Raw genomic sequence first — 25792 nt, forward strand, 5'->3', positions numbered from 1 at the left:
TCCAGATTGAACAAATAATCTATGAAGAAATCTTATTACAGTTTCAGTTATTTGTTACTTGTTAATCCTACTGAAAGCAGACATTAAACCTGTAGAGCTAAATGTAATAGCACAAAGATAAACTTATTTAGCGTATTAGGTATGATCTTAGCAACTTCCAAAAACAATGTTAAAAAACTGCAACAGTTCTATAGTCCTAATTTAATTTGCCTGAAATGCTGTGGGTTTTTCCCTGAAATTTAATTTTCTGACACACCAGTGGAAGAATAAAACCTGGTAGAAATTACTCATTAGAATAAAATCCTTTGCAGAAGGCCCACAGTGAATCCATGGTTTTGATGAGAAAGAGGTGGGAGAACTAAAAAAAAAAAAAAAAAAAAAAAAAACACAAACAAACAAAAAAAACCCCAAAAAACAACACCAAAAAAAAACCAAACCAAAAAAAAAAAAAAAAAACAAAAAACAACAACAACAAAAAAAAAAAAAACAAACAAAAAACCCACAAACAAAAGAATTCGTTCATGACTTTCACTAATTCAGCAGATGAAAAGAGACAGAGGAACCAGTTAAAAAAAAACCAGTTTGGAATTGACTAATAGTGGAGGCAGGTGCAGAATTATTTTTTTAACAGAATCCCTCTTATAGGGGAAGGGTATCTTCTGGTGGCATGAAAAAAAATGAGAGAAATGTCCTGATTCCTAAACTCCATACAGGCTAACTGTTCTTGCTTTAAAGTATGTGGAGACACAAAGAAATGATATCAACAATAAAGAAACAAAAATGGCAACACCTTGACAGGTGGAAACCAGATCATTAAAGGCCTTGCAGAAGAACTAGGAGACCCTGAATGCTGAAACAACAGCAGTAGCAAAAAAATATTTGAAGGAAAGCTGAGAATTATATTCCATATCTAGTATTTCCTTTATTTTTTTATTATCCTTTTGAGAATACTACTAGGAATAGATGGCTGTTGAACTCTACAACTAACATAAGTGAACTCTACAACTGACATAAATGAACTGTACACAAATATTGATGAAGTTACTGTGATTATCTTTTAGATCTACTTACAAAAAGAAACATTCATAATACAAAAGCCTTTTCAACATAACTGAAGAAAACCCCTAAGTTTTATACAGTAGTTATATATAAAACCTAAGTGTTAATATACTGGATCACATGCTGCTGTAACAAATTGCAGTTATCATATTTTTGCAACATCTACTTTTCCCCTCTATTATTATTCCTTTCTGTTCTTTCACATATTTTCCATTGCTCCAAATACTTCCTCTTGCATTCTTACACTCTGCCCCTGCAGCCTTCCAAGGTCTTTCAAGGTGCTGCCCACACTTCTTGAACAGTTTGTGTTAGTCCTCATACTACCTATAAACATGCCTAGCTTTGAAAGGTGTATGCAGATTAGGCATCGGGGAAACCGAAATCTGCATCATAAATGCATGTGCAACTGACATGAACCTGCTGTGATGTACTGTTACAGCACAAAAACTCTATTTATCACCAAACTTTAAGGAGAAAATTAGAAAGGATAAGAAATTTACCTACATCTGTGGTAAAGATTGTTGTTTATAGTACGTTTTCCAGCCCTTCATCTATTTGAACTTTAGAAATGAGGAGCTTTTAGCACTTCTCTGGGAGATTACAATCCCCTCAGACACAACCCAAGAGAACAACAAAAAAAAATCCTATACTACTAAATTAGCTTTCAAAGACATTAAAAAACTAAATAATTATGATCTTCACATATATTCTAACCCATTCATAGTCAAATTTTATCTAAAATTTGAGTGTACACTTTATGAGAAAGAGCCTTCATACTTGGAACTATGGTTTTCTGTTTCGGGAGGTTTATTAAGGTAGTTTATATATTCAGTAAGACCCTGTTTAGGCAGGCTGACTGTAAATGTGAGGTTTTATAGATATATTAAATATCCTTTATATAATTACTAAATCTAAGTTATCTGAGGGTAATTCTGAATATATTGGAAATTAATGAAACAGTTCAATACATCTATGTTTTAAGTCTACTAAGTGCTGATTTGCGTTTTGTACCATGGTAAAGCCACAGTACAGGAACAAGAAACTTCCTTTCCTTTTAGAGCAGCAGATCATCCACAGAAGCTGCAAATACTGGCAGACTAAGAGATCCCAAATAGAGACCACAGGTCAGGAGGCGACAACTGAGTGGGACAGAGCACTGGATGTGTTTGCTGTTTCTGGTTTTGAAAAAGATTTAATGAAACAGTGCAAGGACAACACCTGCTGCATTTTTCCAAGCGTTCTGCCCCAGACTATTTCCTGTGCATACCAACTAGGAAACACACTTCCACGTAATCAAACAGCACAAGATCAACGACAAGTCAAATGGAAACACTGTTAGGTGTTGTCAAGCTGTATGTTTTCTTTCACCTGTATACATAGTTTGGATCAGTTTGAAATTTGTTATTTGAATAAAAACTGAAGGCTATTTGTAAAAAAAGAAGAACCTTCTTCCCCCTCCCCTTGCTTTCTCACTCCTCCTTTTATTTTTGGCATTATGGAGAATCACAGACAAACTTCATTTTTGCTTTTGTTAGGTATATAGACTCTGGTATTCGGCTGCAAATCACCGTAAGGATAAGATTAGCCCTACTACCCATGCGCATACTGAACAACAATCAAACAATCAGCAAGAGGACAAGATGAATAGATTAGTGTGTATTTCTACTCCACTGTGGGTCGGGGCGGGCAGACAGGGAGACACATAACATGGGGACAGGACATGGGGGCCAACTTCTAGTGATACAACTGTACAAAGTTACAGTGATGTACAGTACAAGCCCACAAGCTCCTATGAGACTTTTAATTATACCCTTCACCCTCTTTTTTTCTCTTCAGTCAGCATTTGAAAACATACAGTAACACACACTACACTTATTTTCACAAGGCTCTGAACATAAGGAGTGAATTTAGTGCATGTGGTTGTTGATTTGTGTAGAAGTTAACAATTTTTGAAATTTTCTCCTGAATTTTATGTCCTAATTTATATGAAATAATGGTATTTTCTCCCCTTACTTCCTTATTTACTCATTAATTTCCTAGGCACTAGTACAAATCATGCATGCTCTAATATATTAAGATTTTGGTATGTAATTTTCCTGCGTAGCTCTACATACACTTTTACATCAACAGGAATTTAGTCCTAACTTTACTTTCACTATTGTCTTTCTCATACAGCATACACTGCTGAAAGCTTCCTCTATGCTTTTAACTGATATCATCCAAGATGTTGGGGTTTTTTATTACAATAGTGACACATCTAGAAACAAGTTAACATAAAATTATTTTAGCACAGATGATTTGGGATTGGCATGGTTTTATCTAGTCTCTTCCAAAATGACTTTAACCACAAATATTTAAAGCAGCGTGGAAAAAAAAACATTCCCACAAAAACGTTTATCAGAAGATACAAAATCATTGATATGTATTTTCAAAATAGCTTCTGAAAATAGCTTGTAACTTTTTATGAAATAACCGCAAACACTGCAGTATCACATTCTCCTTCAAAAACGCACATGAATGTCTATACTAAAGCCAAATATTATAGAACTTCAAGACCACTATTAATCAGTGCTACCAAAACACGATAATCAAGGAACAGTATAGTCCTCCAGACCCACTGAGACAGACCTTACCCTAACGGGTGACCATTATAATCCACCTCAGTCATGGAAACAGCTATGTTATTATAGCCCAATGACCGCTTGGGCACCTGTCTGCAGAGTTTTCTGACGTCTAACTGTTTGCAATGATTGACTATATTGCTGTCGTCAAGCTAAGAAGTAAAAAACTATGGGCTGCTGCAGTGAATCCCTTCGCTGCTGTGTCACACCGAATGCTCACACAGCTCCCTGCCTTCTCCTCCACACTACTGCCTCTCACATCAGCATCGCCAAACCAAAGCGCAGATTCAAAACACTCTGCTTCTGATTTCATAAGGCTCCTAGCTTTCCACTAAAATAAGGAGAGCCTGGCGTCTAAAGGCTTATTTGAACCCAAAATACAGAGCAAGCAGAGCTTATAGAAAGACAAATGAAGTCTGTGGATTAAGGAGGTAACTGATGAAGCACCCTTCTTGATGAAGAATCTTCTGCCTACTGCATTTACAGTGAGTGAAAAGTGGTCAGGTAGCGAAGTTTCATCAACACTAGTTACACATTTGGCAGAGACAGTTGCACTGCCTTGTTCTGTTGTAAAAGCAGTTGAATAAGAGGAACAATGAAAAGGCCCCCTGCCCTTAACTCCTGCATGACTGTATCTAACAGTTTACGTAACAGCACCCATGTATTATGATCAAAACCTGCTTGGTTTATAACAAGGATCAGCCACTTCCATAACTCCCTTGAGCTGATTGTGTTGGTTCAGTTTTCAAGGCTATTCCATGAATAACCTGAGCTTTAAGTGAAGTGCTATTACTCTGACTGACTCCTCCTTTTGTACTTACAGAGATAACAAGCATGACTCATATGCATATTAAAACAGTGCTGTATTCCTGAGTTAATGGCCAGAAAGCTGAGCTGCTTATGCTGCTCTTCATAGCTCTGTCAAACGCCAACAGAAAGAATTAACAAGTTTACAATCAGACTCACCATTTTTTTTTCAGCAGTAATCATACAATTAAAATACTATGCTAATTGTATGCTGCTGCTAATGCTTAAGGGAAGTTATGGAATGCAGAACTATTGTTCTTCTAGACTCGAGTTCTTAAGCAGGAGTAAAACCTAAAATACAACTTGACACAGCCATCAAGAGACACATACACATAGAAGCTTTCAGAAATAAAGGCCCTTCCTCTTCCTACATTAAGCAGGACTGAAAAGACCATCACCTTATAGCTTAATATAAAGGGAAGTCCTAGAAATTCCAGTCTAGCTACCTTTAGGATATATAACAAATAGCTAAAACAATACCACCTTTCCTTCTCAACTAGTTATTCATTGGGTGTTGCCAAGACTTAAAAAAGTACTGCCCATTGTAGTTGTACAGATTAGTTTGGGTTTGTTTTTCTCTTATAATAATTATTTTGTTTAATTCTGACTCATTAAGTTTAGTCTCCCTGTTAAGTGGAATAGGTGTGAAGAGTTTACAAAGACAAGAGTCAAAATGAACTGGCAGTTGAATGTGAGATGGAAGTTACACAGAAAGTGACTGTGCCAGGTAACCAGCAAATCCTTCCCACTTAAACTACTAGCTGCACAGATTCACCGTTTATTTTGAGCCCCACAAGCAACACCAGAAACAACAATTCAATCAAGGTCTACAATAAGTTTTCATTTCACAGTTAGGAGATGAAAAAGTAAGGAATGAAACAGATAAAGAAAGAACACAATTAACTAGACAGTAACTCATCAACAACACAACTATGCATTAAGTGACATTAGTTATTCCTAGTTTCCCTGCATCAAGTATCTGTACCTAAACCCAAGGATGGAAGCATTGCTCCTAAAGCAATGTGTTTCTGGGGAATGGTCCCCATAAAGAGTTGCTGTCTATAGAGACCTTAAAAAAAAAAAGAAAAATAATATCTCATTAATAGCTACTTTAAAAAAAAAAATAAAGGGAAACGGTATTTCAGCAATTACATCCTTGGAAGAAGACTAAAATCAATCAGGTCAGGCAATATTATTTGAGACTCTAGTTTTTCTTCCCCCTCACAGGTAGTAGAAACAAGGAAAAAGAGGGAGTAAGTAGGTAGCACTAGCATAAGGACCATGTCATATGTTTACACGATTAAAGGAAAAAAAAAAAAGCATTAAATATACTAAGTCAAATAAAAGCCACAGAATGTCCCACTGTCAAAAACAACACTAACTGAATTTCAGTTACTTTCTATTGGCAATCTTTCTCTTGATATTTGTTTCCCCCTTGTTTTCCATTTCAGTAAGATACTGAGTAGCATTAACAGTTCTCGGTCCTCACAGGCTTAAAAAAGAAAAGCCTCAGAAATAAGGCAAACAGTGTCTTACAAAAACTGCATTCATGCAGCTCACCAAATGACGTACAGAAGTAGTCTGAAGCCTAATTTATATGGCACCCATATAATCAATGAAGATGATACAATAAACAAATCCACAAGTTTCTAGAACAGAGATTGTGTTACTGACAGCACTCTGCGTATTGCGGATTGAGGCTCAATCTTAACACCAAGCACAGGAAAGATACATTAGTCCCCAAAAGAGAGCTTTAATGAGTCCCATGCTTTCTGAGAGGAAGACAGTCAGCTATAGACCCACCTTTTAAACATTTCAAATATACTGAGCCAAATTATGCAACCTTCATTCATGCTCATGTATTCTTACATGAATCTGGTATTAGTTTGAGCAAGTGCTCATCAATGTGATTAAGAGGACAACCACTGGAATCATCATAATTAATACTGAATCATAAATGCCTTTGGGGAAGAAATATAAAAATAATTATGGGTCAGATGTAGTTCAATTTATACCATAAAGTTTACAGATTTCGTCGAATACCTGTTTAACACAGCTTTTTCAAAAAGTTTTTTACATGAGAACTTCCAATAAACTTGTAAAGCGTGCTTGGAAAGATGCTTGATGTCAAGAGGGAGTTGCCTGTGGAGTGAATAAATGGAAAGAGCACTTATATTTTTGGTCACAAACTCAACTATATCTTTCAGCTTTGTTGAGGAAAATGAGTAAGAAAGCCTTTTACCATCTCTGTCTAATCTGAAAGGCAGGTACTGCGGCTCCTGGATGAATGGCTAAATACTACTTAACTGCCAAGAATAACTCCTACAGTATTCGGTATAAAATCAGAGGCAAAGGAGTTTCCACAAGAGAAAGAGCTCTGAAATAAAATACCCATTCCTGTTAACTGCACACAAACCACGTGGCAGCTGAACCACAGGATGCTGGTCTGGGGCAGCAGCAGGGTGTTGGTTAAAAAGACCCATAAATGGTGAGTAGGTAGCTGCAGATTAAAGACACAGAAAAATGTGTGTTTTGTAAGCCAAGATTTTTTCCTACCAGAAGCAGTTTAGTCTGCTTGCCTTGCGCGCCCCACTCTGTCAGTACATCCAACTTAGCTGACCTACGGGCTACAGGTGGCTCTGTGGAAGCCACGTGCCAGATCGGTACATACTGCGTCCCAACACCGACAAGACAGGAGGGGTGAAGGAAAACACTGGTTAGCTGAGTCAGACTCTTTCTGGAGTGAGGCTGGCAGGGCAATTAGGCGTATCTTCTCAGAAGTCTCACTGCGCTTTCACTGTCCACCTACCAGGAACAAATCCACTTCTGCTAACAGCACTCAATTAGAAGAGCTGGAAGACGAGGCAAATAAGCTCTGCCTTCCCAATTCTTATGTCTGACTTCTCTCCAGTTGCAAAAACCTATCCTTCTGTTTTCATATAATTGAAACAGTCATACTGGAAGGTTAAAAAGCAAGTAAGGGCATTAAAAACAGAGGTAGTAATGCAGGGAAAAAACCAGGATGATGATGGAAAGCATTAGCAACTATTTATCACAAATTGACTATGCCCAATCCCATAATTTCCAAAATTAGGACTCATTTGGTACAACTCACAGAAGACAGATTTGCTAAACCTAAAAAAAAAAAAAAAAAAAAAAACCACAAAAAACAAAAACCAACTCACTGAAAGTGGAATTAGGAGCTCCTTTGTGTGTCCTCTTGTTGAATCCAGGTTTAGGAATAAAAACACTTGACATCAAAAGCCCTTCCCTTCACCTAGAAACTACTAGTACAATTAGCAACCTATTAAAAAAAGCTTTAAAATGCCATCAGACATATTTTAGCAAAGAGTGGAGATTTGCTTTTTACATATTTAAAAGAACTGATGCCAGAAGAGGCAGCATTAATTTCATCACATAAAAGGAAGTTTCCTGCAACTTGTCTTTTGATTTTCCAGAGAAAAACTGCATTTGTTGAAGCTAACATCTCATTATCTGCTTTCTATATAGGCAATATTAAAATACAAGTAATGCTGAAGCAAAATTCTTTATAAATTGCCTTACTTTCAAGTTGAACTGTAGTTAAATGACCACTGTTTCATATCCACAATATGGAATTTCACTTCTTCAAATTACCTTTGCCACCATAAAGCAAAAAAAGCCAACAAAAAACCCCCCAACAATGTGTGAAATTCCTGTTCAGAGACTAGGGAACAGAGAAAACTTCTAGATAGGCAACAGTTTATATCCTCAATCTCAAAATAAAGATGAAAATGTAAATATTTTTTTTATCAGGAAAAAAAAAATTTTCTGCGCTCATTTTGGTGACCACTAGTCTCAACCTCTATAAAGAAAAGAAGTCTTCAACAACCAAATCAGGTCTGAAAGAAATGAGACCTGGTCGCGAAACTTCAGTTGCTTACTTTAGCTTCAGGTAGACCAGTTTTTGATTTAGCTTAGGGAAATAGTTTGTTCCTTGTTTTAAGCAGTGAAAGGCGTATTTAATTACCTGCAATATCTGAGAAGCCAGTGAGTAAGTGTAAATTAAAAATTATCCCCCAAGAGAGACTGATATTGACTTACTGACATTTTCTAGGATGTTTTATTGTTGCATGTGAGGTCTTAATAAAGCATGGGGAGGAGGTAGGGGGGGCTGAGGAGGAAGGCTGGGGCGTGCAGGACAGAGGAAAACCAAAACAAAACAAAAAGAAAGGGAGGAGTTAACCGTAATGTAGTGATATATCATCTTCATACCCTTCTGACTGTTGAAGCTTCTAGCTTCAGGCACTACTCCAAGTTAAGCTAGAACATCCTCCCAGCTGACCTAACCTTCATCAGCTGCTAATGAATCTGGTGGAGGCTGTTCTGTTTTCCCTACTTCATCAAAGCCCATGGTGGTCTAATCACATCTCTGTACACTCACAACATGAATACTGCACGGGACTGGAAGTAAGCTTGGAGATCCCAAGGGTGGGCAAGGGTAGCATATATCCAAAAACCCTGCAGCTGATTATCTGAACCAGCTCCCATGTATGCAGAGCATATTTCTGTATGCCTACGCAGTGGCGCAACGCACTAAGCCACAAACACATGATTCCAGTATTCACTTCTGCAATCATACAGGTTTTAAAGCAACCCCAAACTAGTATGATTAACACTTTGGTACAATGATGTTATAAAGGGAGGAAACAGTTTTGTTTCCTACAGAGGTCAAAAGGAGGGAACAAAAAAGAAAGACAGACAATCACCATACGCCATTTGCTTAAAGTTTTCTATCTTTAACACAAATAACATTAACGTTAATTTAAACACTGTGGGATCCCATCCAAGATCCATATTTAAGTTCTTAGATATGCTGCTCCAATTTACTTATTGGCAGCTGTGCTAGCAATTAAAATTAAGTAAATTAAGCAAGTAAAACAAATTAAGGCATCACTATAGGATATTTAGATCAAATTACCCAGATTTAGCAAGGATATTCAACACTTCTGGCATAACAGACCTCCTCGGGACCGCACGAGCCAGTGAAAGCAAGAGGAATTGAGGACAGGATCCCTACAGCCCACCGCAGCTCAGTCACACGGGGGAGAGCACCTGGCTCAAAGGGACTGCATAGCTCACAGTGACAGACGGCAGCACGGGCTGGGCATGCCAACCCTGTCCCCATCCATGGCTCTGTGCTGTGAATCGGATGCGGGGTCATCCTGGGGCGGCTCATGATGAGCGTGTGTCGTGGTTTGAGCCTGGTTGGCAACCAACCCCCGCAGCTGGTCACCCACCTTCCCCCTCCCCACCTGAGGACGGGGGAGGGGATTAGAGGGGTGAAGGGAGACTTGCAGGCTGAGATAGGAACAGTTTAATAATGGCAATGAAACGAGAACAATGATAGAAAAAAAAAGAAATATATAAACAGGCAATGCACAATGCAGCTGCTCACCACCCGCTGACCAATCCCCAGCCCGTTCCCGGCCAGCGACCCCGAGATACCAAGATCCCACAATCTCAATCCCGGAAGCGAGAGAGAGAGAGCTCCTTCCCAACCACCCCTCCTCTATGTAGTGAGAATGACGTCCCATGATATGGAATATTTCACTGGCCAGTTTGGGTTTGGTGCTCTGGCCGTGCTCCCTCCCTGCTCCCTGTGCCCTGGCACACGGGCAGGACATGGGGAGTCGGGGAGGCCTTCAAGTCTCGGCAGCAGCTGCAAACATCAGTGTGCTATCAGCATTCTTCTCACACCAAACCCAAAGCTAAATCCAAAACACAGCACTCATCTAGTCCCTGAAAAGGAATATTAACTCTGTTTCAGCCAAACCAAGACAGCGTGCTACTGCAAGCGGGGAAGGGGCACAGGGCCTGGGGCACTGGGTAGAGTCACAGTCCAGCAGACTGAAAAGCAGGGTGGAAGAGCTCTGCCTTTGAACAGTCTCCCAACAACAGCTTTGAGTACTCTTCCAGCACTGTTCTTCATTTTAAGGTCTAGTTATTAGTATTTCAAACCTCCCCACTGGGCTCTAACAACACAGGTCTCTGCACAGCAAGATGTAACAAGATGAAAGACAGCACAGACTAACACTCCTAATGGCAAGATTCCCTCAAACCAGATTTTAAAGGGTGCGAACCTTTCTCTCATTCCATAATTGGTTGTGTTGAGGAAGAAAAATTTCTATGAAGTGCAGAGGAAAATGCTTTGCTCAGTTACTGATTTTTATTTTTAAACTGTAACAGTGCTGGAACCAATAATATACCATAACAATGAAGTTTTATCATTGTTACCTTCATTACATTCATCGGCTGATGCAGTGAGGCATAATTAGGAGACAGAGGAATACAGATGTCTGAATTTTGGGTGTGGTAGGGTTCTGGTTAAGCACATTTTTATTCAGCCTTTCAAAGTATCTATGAACTCCAGTTCCTAAGACAAAACTACTTCATAATAAAAGCATGCATTACATTTTTGCTCACTGTAAGAAAGAGATAGTTACTGTCCCTTCTTTCCATGTAGCTTATAGAAGGGATGTTTTGTATTTTGTGCAGTGCTGCCAACTGCAGACACAAAATTATGACATTGTTTTCTGTTTGGTTCCTCAGCCACTTGGAAATACTTATTTTTAACAAGCACTGTAGTAAAATTCCCTCGAACTCTGCAGCTGGTATAATCCTGTCTCTGCAAAGTGGGTGCTGGAAAAAGACAACTGAATCAGGAATTCTGTACTTCACAGCCATTTTAACCACTTTTTCTTCAGCCGTATGAAGTGGTGTCAAATAATGATCTCTCCTGATTAATTCCGTGATCCATACTGCTGGAGAAAACTAAGATTCTCCTGAGAAACTCACTACATTTCAAAAAGTCCAGAAGTTCCGAAGGAATATGGGAATCAGGTAAAAACCCCAGCAGTATAACAGTTCTTGTTTATTATCCTCCTCTTACACTCTTCAGCAGAATACAATTGCACAAGATCTAATAGAGAGAATACCCAAGGTGAAAGAAAAAAAGAGAAACATAAACCTTAACACAAAGAAAGAAATCTAATCTCCAAATCTAGAATGGAAAAAAAAAAAAAACAACCAACACAACAGTGTTTAAGGAAAAAGCTTATTTGGTAGCCTATTGAGAAATAACTGTGTCATGTTGAAAGAATAGTGACTTAATGAGACTATCTGAACACTGGAGAAGCATTACTAGACAAAACTATCTTCAGGGATTAACCCTTACTTTAAAAGTAGGCTACCAACAACTCAGCCTACATTTCAACTGCATCAATCCCTTCACACACATTTCTGCCAAACCCCCTCTCCAAGGCATATTTATTTAAATTTCCTCTCATTGTGGTAGCTTATATGAGAAATCTAATTTTCATTGCTTTCCCAAGAGGAAAGAATTCGTAAAATCTAATTCCTATGTAGTGTGGACCAATAATGCAGGACACGATGAAAAATTACATTAAAATGTTGAACAGCCAGAATTTGATTGCATTTTATGTTGGCAAGGTTTCTGTAGATGGTGTCTGTTTCAGTACACCCAGATGGTTATAACATCTGCTTGGGATGCATTCATAAAAGGTTGTTTTCTACTGCATATCATAGTCAGTAGATGATAAATCAAAAAAGACCTACTAGATCACAGAAATTAATCCCAACGTGAATTAATAAAGTAACTCTGAATAGTACTGACTTCAATGAAGAAAAATACTGTTGTTGCAGGTTTCTTATTTGTTAGACGGACAAAACATCACCCACATTGCTGATTCATATGGTATCATCAGACAGCAGTGCACAGGAAGCTCTACAGGAAGACCACAAAAGATGACGAGTGTCCAAAAAGGGAAAGATAGGCAGAAACATACCAGTAAGAGCATACACACCCCACTGGAATCAGGAAATGACGGAGCTAGAGAGCAAGAGAACTACAGCTTCTCTCAATCATTAATATTAGATCCTCAAAAATCTACTTCTTTAAAATGTACATGTGTTTTTCTGAAAGCGAGATGAGGAAAAATTATGTAATTTTTCACAGGAGGGAGCTGCTGTTTAAAACATTTTGCAATACAGTGAATGAATACTCCTCTACAGCAAGGGCAGCCAGTGCAAGTCATTGCTTATCACACAAGAAGGACATGAGCTACAAGGCTGTACTGCCATGCCCCTCTCTGATTAGGTTGGTTTTATTTATAAATATTGCCCTGCAGAATGACTTTTTGTCTGAAATGAGACTTTTCACAATAAGTCTAATAATGAGGCCACACAACTTGTTTTCGGGGTCAGCAGCACCAGAAGTACACACAGGTGAAATTTTTAAAATTCCAAGACTCAGTTTGGGAAAATGCCAACAGGTGTTTAGAATCCTCCCTAAGAGCAGGAGAACTTGGGCTGCAAGCAGTAAATAAACTATATACAACACAGTATCATTACACAAATTCCAACAGAACGTGATTCTAAAAACTAACAAACCTACACAAATAGACATACCCCCTCTAAATCGCAACGGGTCCTTAGAAACTTCCCGACCATACTTCAGAAGCCACCTGCATGTTCTGTGCTCTCCCTTGAAGAAACACCTTACTTATTCTCAGTGTGCAGGTTCCTTTGCGAACTCTGAGATCTGTCCATTCACGCATTTCTCAATTTCCTCATATATATCCTTAAACACCTTCCTTATGAGTAAGCTTGAATCACACAAGTAATTCCAACTTTCTTTAATAAAAATCCATTCTATACTGCACACACAACAGTACATACATGCACTAGTCGAACAGTCTTCATGTCTTTTAGTGATGTCTCAAATCCAACCCTGATGGCTCCTCCATCACCATCATCAAAGAACTACTTTTTCTGCAGAACAGTTTTCAAAAGCTGCTTACAAAGTGGCAAGTGGGTAAAAAAACTCCAGCTTTTTCAAAAAAGAGAGTGAGTATTGAAGTTAATTTATTTTCCAAATTGTTACATCTAATTAAAAAAATCTATAAAATACTCTTGAAAAATGTCAACACATTTCATTCCATCCCATGCCCCTCTTTTTATTTGCAGACTACTAGCTGCAAGAGAATTTATAATATCCGGTTATGTTTTTCATGGCTTTATTTTCAATCCTTCATTTTCACTCTTTCAACTTTTCAAAGGTCAAGGCACTATTTAAAAGTTCGAGTGACAGAGAAAGCAAAAGAAAGAAAAGGAGAAGATAACTGAAGGAAATCCACACAGCTCTAGTTTATGAGAAGAAGTAATTAAAGCTTTACGGCAAAAGATTTCTGCTTTCAAGAAATTCTCTTTTTAACCCAGAGTTTGAATGGAAGCAGCTTTAAAAAATGCATAGGGGGTCAAAGGACTCATAAATATGTACATTAAAAGTTTATCAAAAATGTTCTGTCCCAGAAATCACAGTTTTATCTGATTATATGGGTTTATGAGTGAGGGTGTAAAAAAACCCAACCAACCGACCGAAAAACACAAACCAAACATTACCCTCTAAGAGCTTAAAATTGCACAAGATTCTTCTTATTTGGTTGTGACGAGTGCCTTTAAGAAGTGACTTCAGCTTTCAGAGGCTGGTACAATGAACTAATCTGGCCTTAGTTTTATTCTCAAATGATTTTTGTACATATGCTGTTATGGCTTAAGACACAGAAATATACTTTTTCATGGGATATCATCTTGATTGGTACCCTTAACTAAAAATAAACAAACAGTTAAAAACAAAAACAAAAACCCCCCAACCTTCTTCCAATTTAAGCTACGTATTATTTTCTGCTACTGAAAAGATGGACTGGTAACTGATACTACCTTTGCATCTACAATCAGTTCAAAAACAGTTTTTTAGTAAGTTGCAGAAAAGTGCCATATCAGATCTCTTAAAGTTCTTCCATGGGCCACAAACCCTGTTTCTGTACAGCTACAAGTTGCCAGTGTAGTCTGAGAGAATACTTAGTGAATACTGTGGGTTTAAAAACTACTGAGTGCGGGTTTCGTATTCAACAGAAATCTGCTTTAAATGATCCTTGATGGAGCCTTGAGTAATGGATGCTGCCATGTATCTCCAATTCCAAGCACCGAGTTGAGCAGAACCAGCAGTAAAAAGAAACCACTGGTCTATCTCAAAAATAATCATAATTGACTAAACAGGCACTAATACAAGGATATACATAAAAATCTAATTTTCACTTTATTCTAGAACTCTTCACAAATGCAGTATGACATAGGATGGCCCTACAAATGGTACTCAGAAAAACAAGTCTGCAGTCAAACTTTCCAAAGTCAAGATGATGATCTTCTCCTACAACATACAGAGTAAAATCTTTGTAGATTACCAATAAATACAGTCTAGATGATGATTCAACATTAAACCCCATCCCTGTGTTTTTTTATTCCCTGGATAAACAGAAGCAAACATCAAAATAGGCATGAAGTGGTGTAATTAACCCAGAATGCCAGGACAGGATTTACGAGGCTTACACAACAACGATGTCAGTAGCTCCTTCTCCATGGCACATCCCCACTGTTCCTCCATACAGCCCATGGCTGTGCTGGAGTCCAGCATGGAAGCAGGTGTGCCCAAAGGCTTTTTTATGCTCCAGTGATAGGCAGTTACCTTTTCATCCAACCTGTATAACTGGCAGCATTTTGTTTACAGTTGCAAAAAGCAGCTGGATGAAGACCAGAGACCAGATGCAAAGAGTGTCTTCACACATCATGAGCACTCACCTACCTGCATGTACAGCCAACAAAACGTACAAACAGCTTAAGTCTTCAAGCCAGCAGTCACAGTTTACCAAACAAAAACCACCTAAAAATAGAGAGCATCTCCAAACACAAACAACTTGGGACACAATTTGCATTTTGGAAATTCTCAAGTCACACTCCAGACTAGCAAAACATGTACATGCAACCTATTACTATGCTGTATCTACAAACTGGCTTAGACTGTTAACAACTAAACAGTAAACCAAGTTTTAACTCTGGCTGATAAGTCAGATTAAGAAAAATAGAAAGTCATCATCATGAAAAAACCTTAACTAACAAGAAAAAACCTTAACCATAACAGCTTTTCCACAGTGTCACTTGCCTCAGTCATGTGCCCACAAACTCATATATGATGGGGACAAAGGAAATGGAGAGACACGTGAGAGAGAAATGTTAGGAAGGGTGAAAAGCAACACTTGGAGTTACTACCCCTTCAACCCAGTATTAAGCTCTCTCTTGTCACGCTTGAGACTGTTCTCAGACGTGACTTGCTCACAAGTGATCTGCCTTCCTACTCAGCATCTTATGTCCACCATAACATTAAACAATCTCCAGTCAAGATCTGTACACTTCTTTTACCAGAGCTGAAGCACACAACCACAGCCTTGTGTTTGATTCTTATAAAAGCTATTAGAAAAAAATTAGAACGTGATTAATGCCATGCTTAGATTTCCCTTTGCCAACCTCCTCCTTCCAGAATCAAAACACCGGACTCCTTTCATGCCTCACCTCTACACAATCATCCGAAAGGAATACAAAGTCTAAGTGTGGAGCTACGTGGGCTCACAGACTGAAAACAGGTAGGAATGTGACTGCACTGATGAAGTGTGAATATGTAAACAACTTTTCATGTGCAGACTTTATACCTACTTCAACAAGGGGGAAAAAAATGAGCAAAACAATGTCTCAGAAAGTAGAGAATCAAAGGAATGATGTGAATACCTCTATTGGACAATATATCTCACAACACAAAATAAATTATACTTAAGAAAAAAAGGGGGAGGGTTGTGTTTTGCTTTGTTGGCTTGTTTGTTTGTTTGATTTTTTTTAAAACACAACTCTTTTCTTAACATTAGCCTATTTTTAAAGTAGAAGCTGCATTTTATTATTAGTCAAACCCTTCTCCCATCTCAGATGTAACTTTTACCACTCAGGAAGTGCAAATTGAACAACAGAGTGACAAAACCTGCAGAAGAATACAGACCATTTTAGTTCAAGATTTCTTAATGCATTCCAGTAAACCCTGTTTCAAGCAACTTGTTTGTGCTACTAGACATGAACAATGCGGTACTGAGATGAGACAAGACATAAGATTTCAAGAATATTTCATCATTCTACATAATATAAGTAGAACATAACTGGATCTGAGTTCCCCAGAGAAGTTTACTGTAGGAAGGAAATATTTTCATAGTTTGAGAAAACGTGACAAAAATATTTCAGTCTGAATTACTTCAGAAATAAATGTTGGATAACCTTAGCATGTCTTCTGTAGAAATGAATGAAATAATTAGGAAGCTATTACTGTTAAATATTTTCCTCTAGGAAATACTTATATATGGTTATATTAATATATTTTCTGTATAAAATTATATTGTATAAGTACCTCTATTTGCATAATTGTTCTTAATTATGGAGAAAGTCAGAACCATTCCAAGAGTATGAAGCCTTGTTACCTTAAAATAAACACCAAAATCCTACTACATACAAAAGTTGCCCTGAGTATATGTCACATTTTCATTGTCAGAGAGCACACTCCCATGAGTATTTCCTTTCAGACACACAATATGCTCTGCAAGCAAAATACCTAAGTGACAAATATATCTGAAGTAAAATAGTCATAAAGAAAGGAAACACAAAGAAGCAGAAGACTTTCTTCCTGTTTTTTTGGTCCTTTACACAGTGTATGAGCAATCCCAAAATCTACAAGAATCTGCCAGCACTATTACCAGCCATTTGTTCTCCGTGCTGGCAGAAACAGTAAAATGGTGGCACTGGAAAGATAAAACACGGACATCATGCCCCACAAAAGTATTTTTGTATATGACTTACCACTTCCCAATAGAAAAAGACAGTTAATCACTTAAAATGTATTTTAAAAAATAGTGGGCTTCACTTAAAGAGAAATATGAAAGGAAGAAGGAAGAAATATTGCTCTGCAAAAAGAGTAACTAAAATATAGTTCAAATTTATGTTGAACTGGAGACTAAGACAGCTTCCTCATTTCACACTGGTGAAATTACCTATTATTTTACTGGAGAAAGGAAGGGTGTTCATTTATCAGTACATTTATTTTAAATAGGGATATTCTTAGCTCTTCATGGGAGCATTCAACCCTGCTTGTCTAGCTTACTTCTGATACACAAGCATTTTTTCCCCACACTTGGAAAAATATCTAAAAATCACAATTCTGCTGGGGTAAAGTATGAAAAGTTAAGCAGAATATAACAGAGGAAACACGCAGCTTACAAATCCATTGCAGCAATACAGACAAATGCAAGAGACCTCTGCTCTAAACAGAGAGCAAGCAAATGACTGAAATGGTAGAAAGAGGACAAGATGTGAATTACTACATGTATGGCAGTTTGGGGTTTTTAAAAACATTTTATTCAAATAAAAAGGAGGAGAAAGAAAACAGCAGAGAGTAGGGCAAAATCGTAAGGCCACAGTTATGTAGATAAAGAGCTGCTGAGGTCAAAAGTACATCAGACTGGAGAGGTGCCAGAGAGAAAGGCAGGGCATGAGAGGAGTAAATGAGTGACAAAAAGAGACTGATAAAAATACGAGAAAGGTAGCTGGGGAGAGGCTGGGATCTAGTTAGGATTGTCAAAGTCCTCATGAAGGATCCTCTGTGAGGTGCTCAGGAAGAAATTGTTCATGGCTATACTGGAGCCCCTAAGCTCACTGATCAAGGAGGATCCTCACAGGAGGAAACACAGCTATCAGAGACAGGTTTTACCTCACATTATGGCTCCTGAATAAAAAGCTACCTTCAGTTCCTGTATCTGAACACATGTTGCTAAAAGACCAAGTAAATCTAACTATACTCTCCTCCATTTTGGCTGGCTCTGCAGCAATCTATTTCTTGCCAAAATAATGTATCTGGAGCTTTCTGGTATTAGAAGCATTTAACTCTCCTGCAAACTTCCTATTTATTAGGCAATTTTTCTTTGGTTTTGAGAGCCAGGAGAAAAACTTCTGAGTACTCAAATACTAACTGAGCACTCTGATACATTAAATAGTAACTAACACTGTTAGTATAAATCTCTTTTTCTTGTAACCTGCTTTAAGCCCTGTGTTCCAGGTTTGAGATGCTGCAGAATAGTGTTTGTGCAGATGTCACCATTTGGGTTTCTCCATCTGCTTGAAGAACCCCTTGACTATCCCTGTTCCAAACCAATAAACATTTAATTTCACCATCCCAAGAACATCATTCTTTCTTTAAAAAACAAAACAAAAAAAAAAAAAAAACAAAAAAAAAAAACAAACCAAACCAAACCCAAGCAAACCAAACAACAAAACCCAAAACCACAGCCCCCAAAAGGCCAGAAATCCCTCGCATTCTGTATCATCAGTCAAGAACCCTCACAGTGTTTGCAGACTGGCTGTGGGTTCAGTCCTTCATACTCTTGTATATCAGATGAGGTGTCTGCAGGAGGCCCTTTCCTCCAACCTAGGTTTGTTCAATATCAAATTTCACTAGAGAGATCTAGAACACTTAACATCCCAAACTGCTTACCCAAGATAAAAATTTTTGCAATCTGACTCCATACCCACTCCTGTTGTCATACTTCTGTATTTTTATTTGTTTGCTCCCATGGATTTGTCTCACTCGGAAGAAATGGGCTAACAAGGTAAACATGGACTTGAAGATAATGCCAGTAAGAGTCTGGACTTTGAAAGCATTTCCTATATCTGCTTATTTTTACTGCAAAACATTCCCCAAGGGAAAAAGGCATAAATACAGCAAAAATTTCAGCAGAAAGCACTCTTAGAAACATAACAGCAAATGTCTAGGTTTACAGTAAAACTTGCTTTTATGTTTTCAGCCTCTTTAAAAACTTTCTTGTAGCCTGTCCTGTTAGCATTACTCATATTAGTTATCTTGCTATGAATATTTAAGTCTCACAGGAAATTATGGGCATGGGATTCAAGTAAGATTTCCTGCCTGTTAATCACCACAGAGTGACACCTTCCTGATACTGCCTGCTAGAGCAGAGAGGCAAATAGTCTTCTGGAAGTTACACTGAAAGGGAATAGTACTGAGTAACAGTGGTAGTTGGTGTTTAGTATGGCAATAGATATGGTAGAACTTCTTAATAACAAGAGCGAAAAAAAGTAAAATGACACTCATGTATACTCCCCACCTTCAGACATACTAGCATGTTTTAAAAAAAAAAAAAAAAGGACAGAAAAGGAGAAATGGACACTACATTATCTGAAGAAAAGCCTTCTAAGCCATCAGAAGAACACGGGGAATGTGAGAATTTAGAAAATTAAAATGAATGGTGGTCTTATTTCAGTATTTGAAAGGAATGACAGAAGCATGGATACACAGGTCAGCTCTCTAAAATAACAAATTATGAAAAACATAAACAACTATTTTAGTTTTTAAAAGATTTGCATTTGAACATCTGTGGTTGCACCTAAATTAGCACTGTATACTTACAAAATTTTGCAAACACAGGCAATTTGGAGATTTATGAACATTTCTATAAAAGACTAAGGCTCTACCATATTTCATAAAACAATTCTTACTCTAAAATTCAGGAGCCATATGCAAACTTCACAACTTCTAGTTAAAAAATGAATAACGGAAGCACAGTAACATTTACCGAAAAGGAAACTAAAAACCAGTCCATAAGCCACCATTTCCTATGATAGACAAATTCCTAAGAGAAGAGATCACCCTCACTCATTATCTTAAACCTCAGTAGAGCTTATGTTCTGAAGTTTAACATGAAAAAGAAACATCTTTCATTTTATAATACTCTACCACCAGTTCTAAGACACTACATCCAAAACACTAATAGCTCCATTTCTCCACTGACTTTCATTACTCTGATAATAAATCTTTCAAAAAGGCCTAGATTATAACACAAGACAATACATTTCAGTCTCTGACTCTTTATTTTAGTGACTATGAATCCAACACAACTCCACAAGAACCAACTTGCTAAATGTAAAACTTTCCTCTTGCTACACTGATTATATTAAAATAATCCAACCTAAATGTTGTTGTGATATTGCACACCACAAAAAGATTGCAACTGCCTACCTAACTAGCTTTCTGATACAAGAGCCCTTCAAATTCCAGCAGCATCCACAGATCTGAAACACTCCAATTTTAATAATTCCCAGTTAAAGGTAAGAATATTGGTCAGGTAAGACTATGGTAGCCCCAGTCTACCGCAGAACATGAAGAATTTGACCAGAAAAGGGTCACTTTTCTTTAGGCTCAACCACATCAATACCAGCTTGAGCTGCAGTTTTTAAAAGTATTGTGCAAAACAACTACTGTGCTAAAAATATGTTGTTACTCAAACTTAAGATCTTCTCTCCAGAGATAGGACTTCCTGATAGGAGATTCAAATTAATAGGAAGTGCCCTTCCTGTGTTTTCTAGAATGCTAGGCTAATGAGTTTGTTTTCAATCACCTTTAAAGAAAATTAGAAGATTAACCAACTGATTGGTGTCTACTGATTTAAAGTGAAGTGACCTTGTATACAAATTGTAAGTGTAATAGAATGCAATCTTCTCTATTCTGGCACAATGCTGTAGTAAGTTTAGTTTCCGCTGTGCTTCTGAAGGAATTTGTACAAGAATTGTCTTGAGACACTGTTCGTGACTTCTACTCTGTATGTAGCCCTATTAGAAACTGATGGGAATGCCTGTGAAGGAGCTGAGCACAGAGACAGACTCCCACTTTCAGCAAAGTTGTTTTTATACAGAGAAAGTGAACAGCTCTGGCCATGTGTATACAGCTATGATAAACCTAACCAACTCACTCCAGCTATATAAAAGCGCTATATAAATTCACCACTCTTAACTTTAACTACAGAAGACATACTCTGTAGTATAATACAAGGAAAAAAAATCCCTATTTACAATTAGGACTTCCAGAAACTAAGGCAAAGGGACAATCAATACCAATTTTGTAGAAAAAAAACTACTGCACTTTAAAATCAACTAAATTGTCAGGTCAGTACACTCTATGCTTTACTCACAGCAAAAACATGGAGTCAAAAGGCAGTTTTCTTTTTAATACTTACACATTTGATTTTGATTCATAGGGATGAGGCGAAACTAGACAGATTCAGCATGCAGTCAGACTAGGAGGTTCAACAGTCTCTTTTACCAATTAGGATAAGTTTTCCAATCTTTTTAATGTGCACAAAACCCCACCACCACCATTAAAGAAGGTTAACAATATGGATTTTCACAGACAGGATTCTCTTGACTTCCCACTGCATAAACCCAGGCTCCTGCAAGACTCTGGTTATTGCAATATTACATCAAAGTGATGACCATCTGCAATGTCTCTGGCAGATACAAATGGAGAAACAAAGCTTCTTTAACCTGGTAATAAGCTTTATCTTTCCTACTGCTAATTTAGATGCCTTAAAAAACATACAGCAGCTCAATTATAATAATTAAACTTCATATATGTAGACACAGAAGATTTTAATCTTAACACAAGTTTATTTCATCCTGTCTTCCCCAGTTAACAGAAGCTTACTACTTTACCATAAACGTCCCTGCTCTTTGATAGTTTCTGATATTTTAAAAAATATTAGAATAAAAGAACTTTTGAGTAATTAATTAGACAAAGTAATATTTTCACCCAGGATTGCCAAATAATCATTACTCTTCCACAAGACTGAGAGAAAGGTGATTCCTCCACTTGTGAGAGATCTTAAACTCTTCGCCTGACAAAGTTGCTAATAATGGCTCAACAGTAAAAATCAGAACAAGTTCTCAGGAACTGTCATCAAATAAAGTTGTACCACTCCTGTGACAAGGAAGGGGAGATACAGCCATATAATCCTGTGCCTTACCATGTATTCAAGTAAATATTAAGCATTTCATTCTCCTTCATGGAATGCATAAATTACTTATTTTTCTTTTAAAATGTAAATATATTTTAAAATAATGGAAAGAAGTCAGGCTAGTGGGAGATGAACGTTCCAAACATTTAAAACGTATTTTGCCCTTTTAAATTTCAAAACCAGTATCAATCTCAAAAGAATCTTACTATTTTAAGGTCTTTGACCGAAAATTTTATTTCACAGTATGTTCACACACAAACAGGTATCCCCACCTATTTTTCTAATACTTCCCCCCCCACCCATGTAATGGCAAAGGCAAACCTTAAGCAGTAAGTTTCTGCTACAGATAAGAAGAATGGCTTAACTGTGCTCTGGCCAGAATATAGCCTGGGAGGAAAAGAGAAAGGGTAACTGAAGTCACAATCAGACAGCAGCTTGCCATCAAACCTTTTCCCTGAGACAAACTGCCCAAGCATCTTAAGAGCAGTTCTCCTGTTGAAAGCAGCACCTTTGTGTTGAAAGCAGCAAAAAGGGCATAGAGCTAAAGGCAAGACTGGAAAAAGCCCTAAAGCCCTCTTCTTCTGAGCTTTGAGTATAATTTGTGTGATGTAATTTTTTTTTTTTTTTGAGAATTCCAGTGTATTTCCTAAAATAAAAAGAGGAAAAGCTTCAACTACAGAAATAAAACAAAAATCTCACCTTGTTATGTTCATACTTGTATGGGATTTTGAGGGTATCCATGGCTCTGATCATGGCCTGCATTGCTGTAAATATATTCTGGTACACCAGTTTTGTAAAGCCCCTTTTGTCTTCATCAGAGTAACCTGATCCATGAATGATTCTCATCTGCTTGATAAACGTACTTTTGCCACTCTCTCCTGTGCCTGCAAGACAAATAAAAAGGATATGCTTTAGCCACTGGATGCAAACACAGCTTTTTTTGCACAATGCTGATAGTAGGCGTTTAGTGCAGGGCTGAACAGTGTCAAGTGGTGCTTGCAAAGTAACTACAAGGACCAGTTCAGTGTCAAACAGTAGCATCAGTAGCAACTGAAGTACTACTGAATTAAAACTTGTATTTTGATTAAACTAATGAGTAAAACGAGACTCCAAAATGTACATGTAATATATGACTGCATATTTAAAAATCTTCTATTCTTTAAGATATAACTGTCCAAAACAGCTAACTTCAGGTAACTGCTACGAGACGTTTTATTGCAAAAATTCAGAAAGTAAAGAAAAAGTTTAACCTTCCTTGGCCAACCTTCAGGACGTTATGGTAGGCAGTATACAACCAATAGATATGTTTGTGTTTTGGTTTTGGTTTAGGTTTTTTGTTTTGGTTTGTTTTTTTGTTTGTTTTTGTTGTTGTTGTTGTTTTTTGTTGTGTTTGTTTTTTGTTTTGTTTTGGGTTTTTTGTTTGTTTTTGTTTGTGCTTTTTTTGTTTTGTTTTGTTTTTCCAAATGCACACAGTGTAACAATGACAGTCCCACAAACTTTAACCTCAAAAACATGCCTTATCAGTTAATTAAAATTTAGCTCATATTTGTTAATGGGCAGTCATTCTTTCCCTCCTTTAAATTTCTTCGCATCTTTGTACAAAGAATAGTTTCTTAATGAACATTTCTGACTATTTGTCAATTTAAAGTTAAGACCTGCCTACTGGAAATTTCACACAGGATGCATCACACAGCATTTTTCCTTTGCTCCAATTCAGTGAGCTCATCCTCTGTGACTATAAGAGCTTATCTACATCATTCCTGTGTTTGCTTAAGAGGAGGAGTTGAAATTTAAAATGAGCAGTTGCACAGCCACATAAACTGTGTTCACCCAGCTACTCAGCCCTGCAGGAAACAAAATGCATGCACCAGGGTGCATTGCTTAGTGCTGTGCTTTTCAGCCTGGGTTTTATTTTAGTAATTCCTGCAAAGTTTTCATGCCTCATACCATAATACTTGTGTCCCAGGACAGAGGCAGCCTTATGCCCCTTAGATAGTATTTTAGGTGCCTTGTCTGAGAAGCATGTTTCATAGCAGTGCGGTGCAACTTTAAAGGAGCAACCCTTAAGCATTTCTGAGACAGCACACACTGCAGAAATCTAAGCTGGAAGCCTCTAAAAGCTTTTGACTTTACCATGAGCATCATTCTGAAACCTTCAGTCCCATTTCCTGCACACATAAACCCAACTTCTAACACAAGTCTTCCTTACACACACATTCTCAGAAAACCAAGCACGCTGTTACACACTGACCAATTTTACTTCCTCCCGGGAGAAAGGGGTTATTATTGCGACGCAGAAGAGTGTGTTCTGAAGCTGGACAGGCAGCCCAAGCCTGCTCCCACCCTCTGCCTTCAAGAGGATGCTCAGCCCGCGCTGCGGCCAGGAGCGCGGCCCTGCATGCCGGCCACCCGGCAGGACTCGCCCCGCACAGCCCGAGCGAGGGCTGCGTGCTGACCAGGCACGGGTCCCTGTGGAAAGCGCGAGGGTCGGTGACACCTGCCCGTCCCCCAGTTCGTCAGGACCAGGGGCGAGGTCCTTACACTCCTGCAATCTACCAGCGGGGAGAAAACGCTGCTTTCCTCAAGACTGAACAGACGTACAAGCCTAGCCAATACAGAACTATTACACGGCAAAAAATATTTTAGGCTACCCTTAAGACCCCCGCAGTTTTTCTCTCTTTCTGAAACCTATGAAACAGTCATGTCCTGACACACAAGGTCAAATAAAGTGCCATACCACCCATTTTTAGTAATTCTGTAATACTGTCCAGCTTTCCTGCAAGATATGTCACACAATTAGTACAAAAATCTGTTCAATGTGACCCTGCAAATCACAAAATAGTATGAGAGATACCTTTTTGACATGACTAAAGTTTCTGCTTTAACTAACACATAAGAAAATAATTTCCACCAAACACCTCTGATTCAGTGGAATACAAAGTGACTTCCAGGTTTGGTCCTGACACTTCCCTACATGGGAATCCAGACCCCTTCAAAATCCTGAAATATAAATTTGGCATAGAGATAGGAAGAACATCCTTGTGTTATCTACTCTGACTTAAAACCTGAGGCTTCTAATTATTTTAATTCTTTATTGGGAGCATAGGTAGCAATCGATATCACATATGATAATCACACATACAAAAACACGGTGGTAAAGCAATCTGCACCATGTTAAAGAAGACAGTGTTTCAGATTATTTACATCTTGAAAGTGAGTCTACAAAAACCACAATATGTAGGAAAACAAAATTAAAGTCCAAAAAAGAATCTAAAACCTAAGTCTGCAGCTTATTCATCTTAGTAGTTCTGTAATTGGGTGTCTCTGGACTAAGACTGTGTCAGACAAAGACCAGTAACAAATTATACTCGGAGATCTAAAGACACAGATACACACACACATGCTATATGTATTTTTTGTTTTTTTTCATATACATATGTATATGAAATATATGTAGTGTATACTCTTTTTGATATACACATGTATATGAAAAATATATATTGTGTATACACATAAAATATG

At 37.8% G+C, this 25792-nt stretch overlaps 1 protein-coding gene across 1 annotated transcript in view; it reads right to left on the reverse strand.

Annotated features, from left to right (window-relative positions):
* LOC104365447 (guanine nucleotide-binding protein G(q) subunit alpha) overlaps nucleotides 1-25792 on the reverse strand; it is a 140876-nt gene that overhangs the window by 70786 nt on the left and 44298 nt on the right. The window contains exon 2 of the mRNA XM_032981821.2: nucleotides 22970-23154. Within this exon, the coding sequence (XP_032837712.2) occupies nucleotides 22970-23154 (185 nt within the window). The remainder of the gene's footprint in view (nucleotides 1-22969; nucleotides 23155-25792) is intronic.

Source organism: Tyto alba, unplaced genomic scaffold (genome assembly GCF_018691265.1).
Source record: "Tyto alba isolate M040663 unplaced genomic scaffold, T.alba_DEE_v4.0 Super-Scaffold_13, whole genome shotgun sequence".
Classification (NCBI taxonomy): domain Eukaryota; kingdom Metazoa; phylum Chordata; class Aves; order Strigiformes; family Tytonidae; genus Tyto; species Tyto alba.